The sequence below is a fragment of the Saccostrea cucullata genome, unplaced genomic scaffold (genome assembly GCF_032062105.1).
Source record: "Saccostrea cucullata isolate Sc308-1 unplaced genomic scaffold, CSIRO_AGI_Scuc_v1 ctg2351, whole genome shotgun sequence".
Lineage (NCBI taxonomy): Eukaryota > Metazoa > Mollusca > Bivalvia > Ostreida > Ostreidae > Saccostrea > Saccostrea cuccullata.
In genome coordinates this window covers 221,957-231,535 of record NW_026928083.1, presented here as the reverse complement: position 1 = coordinate 231,535, position 9,579 = coordinate 221,957, and the positions used below count along the sequence as shown (strand labels likewise).

Sequence of the window (9,579 nt, the reverse complement as noted above, 5' to 3'; positions counted from 1 at the left end):
GACTCTTAAAGGTGCATGTACACATATTTGAAGTTGATATTTTCTTTATAATATTAACAACTTACATGTATATTATTATTAATAGCATTTCAAACAAAAATAAATTAAAAATCTTATTTTATTTAAAAGTTTTTCAAACTTAATTTTTTTTGGAGGGTTTGATTGACACATCATAATGCTTGCATTTTCACAAATCTTAACTTTACTTATAGGCAAAATGGCAATCTTATTGTCTATTTATGATAAATATTAAAACTTTAATCTAGAAAATTTGAGTGCTCAGCCTTGAATTTAGAAATGTTAGAAAGCAAAACTCCTTCACATGTATCGTCATTCTGAGCTAAGTGTTGTGTACAGAGTTTAGCAAATCGATCACACCCGTTACATACGTAAACAGTTTTTGTAAACAGGGCACGAGCTCTGTTATTGTTGATGTTTACGATTCACCAGGTGCGTTTAATTGTTAAAGTCTACTCACCTTTTCAATAACTTTTGAATGAAATGAGATTTTTAATTTATTTTTCTGTGTAATGCTATAAAAATATACATGTCGTAATATTATACGGGAAATATTTAAATCTGTGTCCATGCACCTTTAAATACTTTATTTGAGAAAAGTATCTTTGGATGCAGTTTGAAGTCTCTGATTTTATCCTTAGCTTGTCATAGATTTCGTCGGAGAAGTAAGAGAGAGTTACACATATAGAATGCTTCAATCATGAAATATCGTTTCGATAGTTTATCTGATACAAAGCGTCAATGTATTCTTCAAATTTCAAAATCAACGGTGTTTTATAAATAATTTTGCCATTTTTAGAACAATAAAAAACTAACTACTGTTCACATTAACTCTTACGTACCAGATGGGGAGAGGGGGGGGGGTCAAGATAGGTTATGTTTATCTTACAAAGAATGAAGAAGTAATAACGAGACTACCATACAATAGGATATAGCTTTTACTTATTATACTACGGGGCAAAAATTTATTACAGAAACAAGTGCCTGTGGTCCATAGGTGTTTTTTTTCATTTAGTTTGAAAGACCTTGTGAGATTGTAACATTTATACGTCCGTTTTTCCTAGGGGGTACTATAACATAGTAATGTTTTACAAAAAAATAAGCACCTAAAATATTTAATACATAGATGCATGATACGTGCACGTATACATGTACGTTATAGAATAGAAGATTGGAATTGATTTCGCTCGAGAACCAAACTGAACCAAAATTTATCTAATTCAAAATTTTAATACATCAGTACATAAAACGAAACTGACAAACTAAATGGTTGTTTGCATGAAATAAAAATAAACACCCCCTTCGAGCGCACTCAACTGGTAGCCCTATACTTACTAAGCTATCACCGCTTCACAAATACGCATGTTTTAAAAAGGACAAAGAAGCACCACATTCAAACATTTGGATATTTTGGGGAAAAGTTCATTTTTCGTGGTCTCTGGACCTTCTCTCCATTTTTTTTAAAAATGTGTATTCGTTTTTTTTAATTAAAATACACACAAATAACGTTTCAAAATCATGGAGAAAAGACCTAGAAATAGAAAATGTTTAGAAATGTACCATTTTGTGCCAAATGTCTGATCTGGACAATTTTCAAGTTATCTTTTAGCAAATCAAAGCTCAATTTCCTTTCCCGTTGCACAGGAACCCCATAAATAAAAAAAAATGTTAAAATTTCATGTGACATGTCGATAAAATTTTCACTTTTCAATTACGCCCATATTCCTGCCGAATGCCAATCAAATGCAACCTCGTTCTTTATCTTTCATGATATTTGAACAGATAAAGATGAGGGAAAATAGTGAGCTTTTGACTGTCTTTTTTTCTCCCACCTTTTTCTGTTTCAATAAACACTAAATACACTGCATAAACAAACAACAACTTCTTTTCTTAAAGGTTTAATTTGCATGTAATGGATATTTACAAAAAATACATTTGCATAACAAGAAATATAACAGGATAACAAGTTTTTTTTGTTCTGTATGAAATAAATAACAATCAAAACAAGGTTTATGTCATAATCACAAACTATATAGTTAACAATCAGGCAATAGTCACTTAGTCGCTGAGATCCCGTAGGTACGGCTCAAATTCCGAGAAGAGGTCACCCGAGCACTGAGTAGGAATGACAAAGTCCATGATCGACTCCAAAGCGGACAGGCTGTGGCTCTCCGCTGGTAATACAACACCAAAGTCCCCGGCTGGCGCGAAATCGATGACGTCATCTGGTTCCAACATAGACTGAAGTTCGTCAACGCCTGCGAAGATGTCTTCTTGGGAGAGTTCAGGTTCAATGGGTGAGCAGGGAACTTCCAGTGAGACGATGCTTGTGTCGGAGAGGATCCGAGTAGAGTGACCAAAGTCTTGTATATCTTGTGATGATGACGCATCGGAATATCCTCGGCACCGTTCTATGGACGAGTAAGAAAGTTCATGAACAGAATCACGTGAAAGCATATCACTGTCCTCAAATGTTGAATCAAACACACTACAGAAAGAGTCACAGCTGGTGTTGAAATCTTCGCATGGCGTTGACGGTTTAGGTGAGTGTTTGGTGGATTTAGGAGACATGTTGAGAATGCGGTCGATGCCAAAACTAAGTCCAGACGACACAACACTGGAAGGCTGAACACAAGCAGAGGTGGCATCGGTAGACACAACTTCACGGAGATCAATCTCAGGCACTCCCAGATACTGGTGAAGGTGATTCGGCCAATCATCGAAGGAATCTCTCTTTGTCGTCTGCTTCCGGAATGACGTCAGAGGAACCAAAGCGAGATCCACAGTCCACAGCTTTCCCCTGGTACTTCTGGGATGGTCCATCTTAATGAAGTGGGAGTACTTGGAGAGCGCGTTGCGGACTTTGTCGTACCAGACTCTGTCGTTGCCGTCATACAAGTGAAACATGGACTCCAGGGTACGGCAGATCTCTGACAAGGTCATGGCCTTCTGAGGAGAGGACCAGATGGCGTAGATGATCATGGAGGACATGGTGTAGGGAGGAGATGTGCTGACTCTGGCGGACATTCTCTGTAATTCAAAGAAAGAATGGTTAGAAAAAGAAAAATGTAGATTAAGATTGACCTTCCTAAAGAATTGCAGTCCCCTATCTTTGGTGTCTTAGTGGATGGGATGTCACTAATTCATGGTCTATTGTGTCAAATATGAACGTCATATCATATATCATTCATAAGTAATAACCAAATGAAACGTTGTGAAAATTAGATTCATACACCGGTGTGAAAATGGGGGACAACAAATCTGAGAGAATTTTATCGTATATATTGTATATACATGTAACATTCATTTACTTGATGTTTTTGTACAGAATATATAGGTTATGTAGGTAGATACTTTTGCGTCTATTACTTTTAACATTTTAAAAATAGAATAATCATGAAGTTGTGTCTCATTATTATTTTTATCTGATCTTTTAAATAAAGAAAAAACAAGACTACAATACTACTGTTTGACATATATCAGGTTTGGTTCTTACAATCAACTAAGTTCTACAGCTGGCTACAACTTTTGATCTCTATATAGAAACTAGTCTCCGACTACACTGTAGTCTACTGGTTTGTAGAAGAAGAGAAAAAACTTATTAGCGCTTACAGTTGAACACATGAGCTATGCAACAGCAATTATAGTAAGGTGGCCCTTTGTTTTGTCGCTTTCTTGCAATTTCTATTTTTAATAACCAAGGCAAGAAAAATTTAAAATGATGTATCTCAGTGTAGCCTAACTGTGTTTATTTAAATTGGACAAAAACACGGCATAAACAAAAACACGGCTTATTTTTCATACATTTTCATACATTTCCTGGTGAATTTTGTTTAAAGACGTTTCACGAATGCAAAGTAAAATTTTATTGTTATTTGCTGCTCCGTGACTTGCTCAATTAAACGACATGGCTTTTGCCTTTTAATCAAGTCCCTATGTAGTATATTGACCCTCATTTATTGATTTGATTTTTAATTTAGCTATGAGTGTTGAAACTTAAAAGACAAAAATTTGACCAAAAAAAATAAACTTTAAGTTTCAGCAGCCAACCTCGTTAAGTCTTGTTGTATCAGGTAATATTATTTATCCATTACCCTTTTTTTCCCCAACATAACCTTTACTATAGTAAATGTTCATTGATAGGATGGTTGCCCCCCCCCCACTTTATAACATAGTATAGTGATATCAAGGATTTTAGGGAAAAAATTGGAAGTGATAGTAAGTTGGCTTTGAAAAAGTTGGCCACTACCCCCCCCCCCCCCCCCACACACACACACACGAAATAGGATTTTCGAGTAATTTTCGTTTTTTTTTTTTTTTGCTTGTCAACTTTTCCAGGTAAGAAAAAAAAAATTTCTCTGGTTGCCCCCCCCACACACTTTCAAAAACGATGCTACGTGCCTGCCAATTTCTAAAAATTTAGACTAACATCTGAAATCACAAATGGGGGGGGGATTTCGTTGTTTCCGCTTTTCATGTGGAAAGGTTATATATCGTTGTCACTATCTGTATCATGAAATATGTAATTATTTTTTAATTTTCTGGCAAATTCATTAAAATCTCTCATCACTTGTTTGACATATAGGTGAAGGTACAAATTTTAGACCTTTTGCCAAAAGTAAATACTCATCATCTGACAATTTGTCAGGTGTGAGAAATCTAACATGCAAAATGTACTTGCTAATTATAGCAGAGAGAAAGCCCTGAAAAGTAAAAGTGACATCAAGAAAAAAGTAATTCTTCTTGTTTTTGTCACAAAATACAACCCCTGTATACGACATTTAAAAAGAAAACTGATAAAATATTGGCACATCCTTACAAAGGATGAAGACTGTAAAAGATTTCATTTCTGTAGATTGTGCCCTACAAACGCAATAAAAACTTAGGTGATATTCTTACCTCCTCAACAATTAAATAATTTATTCTATTATGTGTAGATGCATAAATGCATAATGCAAATAAACTCCTGATGAGGCGGATTTGCAACAATATGAAGAAAATTATTTCTTCATCATAAATCAATTTATAAAAATATACCTCGTTTCACACCGCCGAAACACTAAATTCATAGTGTAGAGTCAATTTAAGTGATTGGAGGTACGTGGCTGATGGGAGCCACCTGTTTGAAAAAAAAAATGGGGGAAGGTATTTTTGATTGATCGTTTCACAAATCATTTAGAAAACTCGACGGATTCTGTATCGTAGGTATACAAATTTGGGGGGTGCTGCGCACTCGTCTCCAGCCCCAAATTTGTATCTACGATACAGAACCCGTCTCGTTCTTTCAATAATACTTAGTAAATATTCAATGACGTTGCTCCGATATTTGCTGGAGCAACGTCATTGAACATTTATTTTTAATAATTGTTATAAATATGAAAATGCATTTATATTCCACTTTTTCAAATTATTCGAATTTGTTGTTAAAATATATTAACCAAATTTGGATATTATAAGACGTTAAATCTACGAACTTTTTGACCCTCGTACATGTATTTACTGCGCTGAGGAAGTGTATTGTAAAACTTCTTATCTGGTTATCAGTTATTATTAAAACATACTGGAGTTCCATAAGGATTAGTTCTTTGTCCTTTACCTTTTGATTGATGTACTGGGGGTAAATGTTGTTTCGGAAAACATGCCTTCATTTTGTTGATTGTTTGTAGATGATAACTTAATTGTTCATTTTTTGTTGCAATGTTTAGAACATGCAACCCATTCAAAACAAAAAGCATTATTCATTACATTAAGATCTTCCTAAGCTACAATTCCAATGATGTACAAGTAGATTGGAATTAAAAATCTCTCATAAACATCTAGGACATTTATATCAAACAAGTTCTCAACTGTTTTGAAAATCTAAACAATTTAATTATAAAGTGTACATAATTTTATCAGACCATTCACTACTTTGAATATTGTTTTATGGTTTGGGATGGATGTTTCCTTGATGATGTTGAACAATTGCTGCTATTTGATGCGAGAAAAAAATTACAGGGTTGCCCATCATACTTTTAAGAGTTGCACTGTATCAGGAGTATAGGGAGTGTTATATCTACCGGGGTTATTGCAAACACACGTCGGTAAGAAGACTATGCTTTTCCTAGATGCAGATTAGAAATATTTTATATCTTTTTTAGTGATATAGTTGATCAATATATATAGTTTAATTGTTTGCTGAAAATATTATGGAACGCCATAGCTGCCTTAAGGCATGGTACATAATGGTACATAACTTTTATTGGATACCAATAACCTTGACATTTAAACATTGACCATAGAGATTTCCGGACTTATGTAGAAACATTAATCTTGGCAATAACTTTTTCACGGTTAGGGCTAGGACTTCCTTTTGACCTTGATCTTGAAGAGTTCTGTACTTATGAAAAAGTACTGACCATAACTTGGGAACAGATGGTGATAGGGCTTTTATATTTCACAATTGTTTTCTGTCAGGAGACCATACTTGGGTACCAATATATTAAATTTGCATTTACGAAAGTTTAATCTTCACTCTGTTGCCATACGGGGGGCATCAGTGTTTCACAGACACATCTTGTTTTGTTATATTCTAAAAAAATTATATAAAATTAGTAATACATCTTTCCAGCACAACAATTTTTGATATTCATATAGTATATCAATTTTTTTATTTTGAATAAATTGATTGTTCCCATGACCTCAATGCATTCTTTATTAATTACTTACTGCTCGGATAATTATATTTTTGAAAATTTCTCCTGGTAAAACCTTTTTCTACTCTAAACTGCTTTGAAGTAGTTTCAGAGTATTTAATACAGGATGGATATTTGAGGTTAGAAAATTATGTCCTTGGGTAGGATACCTTAAGGATCGAGGGAAGACTGTATATGTCCCCGTAAACGAAGTTCGTCTGTCTAGCTGTCTGTCTAATAACTGTATGTTTGTCTGCAAAAATTTTACCTTAAGTTATGGCTTTCATATTTCACATATGACAAGACCTTTCCATGGGTACCACAAAATTTGACCTTTTGAACTTGACCTTGGAGATTGACCTACTTTTACACAAATAATTTCAAAGTTTTACTTATGCGCATCTTTTGAAAAGTAGTACTTCATATATGCATTTTGTTTGGAAAGACTTTTCATTGAGTACAAACAACTTTAACCTTTTGACCTTGACCTTGGAGATTTCCCTACTTATGGAAAAACTTTAACCTTGGCCATAACTTTTTAACGTTAAGGGCTAGGGCTTTCATACTTCTCACATATAATCCTTGTGAAAAGTCCTTTCATTGGATAGAACTTTGACCCTTTGACCTTGGAATTTGACCTATTTTTAAAATACAACTTTGAACATAATTTTAAAGGATTAGGACTAGGGTTTTCATACTTAATATATTTAATTCTTGTGACAAGACCTTTCATTTGATATAAAGAACCTTGACCCTTTGACCATGACTTAGGAGTTTGACCAATTTTTACACAAACAAGATGTATTTGTGAAACACTATGCGCCCGGCGACAACAAAATAACAAAAATCTATTTTTAGCATATAGGTCACAGTCAAGGTCACAATTTCATTGATATTAATGTTGTTTGAAAGAAATTTTGTTGTGGAGTATGCATACCAAATATGAAGTCTATGTCTTCAAAAATATCTATTTTCAGCATTAAGGTCAAGTCAAGGTCACAGTCAAGGTCACAAGGTCAATGACTTTGGTGTCATTTGTATGAGCTGTATCAGTAAAGTATGCATACCAAGTTTGAAGTCTCTATCTCCTATGTTTTCCTAAGTTATGGCAAAAGTTTGAAAAAGCTATTTTTAGCATGTAGGTCACAGTCAAGGTCTCTGAACTTGTTGTCTTATAAAAGAACTTTATTAGAGGAGTATGCATACCAAACATGAAGTCTCTATATTTCAAGATTCAAAAGTTATGGCGAAGGTTAAAGTTCAGGTTCAGCAGACAGACAGATAAACAGATAAAGAGACAGGACAAAAACAATATACGCCTCGGATCTATCGATCGGGGCGCATAAAAATCAAGGGTGAAAATAAAGGGTGAAGCGCACATAATACATGGTGCGTTCAATAAAATTTGGTCGGTTCTTTATGTTAAATGGTCACCACTCCTTGTTAAAGGGCGAAGCGCACAGAATACAAGGTGTGTTTAATATAATAAAGGGTCTGTTTACTATGTTAAATGGTCACCGGTTCTTATTATACTGTTAAAGATTCAAAATAGCTTTTTCAAACTTTTTCCATAACTTAGGAAAACAAAGGAGATAGAGACTTCAAACTTGGTATGCATACTTTACTGATAAAGCTCATACAAATGACACCAAAGTCGTTGACCTTGTGACCTTGACTGTGACCTTAATGCTAAAAAAATAGATATTTTCGAAGACATAGACTTCATATTTGGTATGCATACTCCACAACAAAATTTCTTTCAAACAACATTAATATCAATGAAATTGTGACCTTGACTGTGACCTATATGCTAAAAATAGATTTTTGTTATTTTGTTGTCGCCGGGCGCATAGTGTTTCACAAATACATCTTGTTTGTGTAAAAATTGGTCAAACTCCTAAGTCATGGTCAAAGGGTCAAGGTTCTTTATATCAAATGAAAGGTCTTGTCACAAGAATTAAATATATTAAGTATGAAAACCCTAGTCCTAATCCTTTAAAAATTATGTTCAAAGTTGTATTTTAAAAATAGGTCAAATTCCAAGGTCAAAGGGTCAAAGTTCTATCCAATGAAAGGACTTTTCACAAGGATTATATGTGAGAAGTATGAAAGCCCTAGCCCTTAACGTTAAAAAGTTATGGCCAAGTTAAAGTTTTTCCATAAGTAGGGAAATCTCCAAGGTCAAGGTCAAAAGGTTAAAGTTGTTTGTACTCAATGAAAAGTCTTTCCAAACAAAATGCATATATGAAGTACTACTTTTCAAAAGATGCGCATAAGTAAAACTTTGAAATTATTTGTATAAAAGTAGGTCAATCTCCAAGGTCAAGTTCAAAAGGTCAAATTTTGTGGTACCCATGGAAAGGTCTTGTCATATGTGAAATATGAAAGCCATAACTTAAGGTAAAATTTTTGCAGACAAACATACAGTTATTAGACAGACAGCTAGACAGACGAACTTCGTTTACGGGGACATATACAGTCTTCCCTCGATCCTTAAGGTATCCTACCCAAGGACATAATTTTCTAACCTCAAATATCCATCCTGTATTAAATACTCTGAAACTACTTCAAAGCAGTTTAGAGTAGAAAAAGGTTTTACCAGGAGAAATTTTCAAAAATATAATTATCCGAGCAGTAAGTAATTAATAAAGAATGCATTGAGGTCATGGGAACAATCAATTTATTCAAAATAAAAAAATTGATATACTATATGAATATCAAAAATTGTTGTGCTGGAAAGATGTAATACTAATTCTATATAATTTTTTTTAGAATATAAGAAAACAAGATGTGTCTGTGAAACACTGATGCCCCCCGTATGGCAACAGAGTGAAGATTAAACTTTCGTAAATGCAAATTTAATATATTGGTACCCAAGTATGGTCTC

At 34.0% G+C, this 9,579-nt stretch overlaps 1 protein-coding gene across 1 annotated transcript; it reads right to left on the bottom strand.

The window, feature by feature from the left end:
• Positions 1-2,076: 2,076 nt before the first annotated feature.
• On the bottom strand, positions 2,077-3,045 carry LOC134276341 (forkhead box protein J2-like). The gene has a single exon (XM_062758601.1). The coding sequence runs from the start codon at positions 3,043-3,045 to the stop codon at positions 2,077-2,079; it is 969 nt and encodes a 322-aa protein (XP_062614585.1).
• Between the last annotated feature and the right edge of the window lie 6,534 nt (positions 3,046-9,579).

Bases quoted from the DNA above. Each gene is read 5' to 3' on its own strand.
- LOC134276341 (XM_062758601.1), bottom strand. From the start codon at position 3,045: ATGTCCGCCAGAGTCAGCACATCTCCTCCCTACACCATGTCCTCCATG.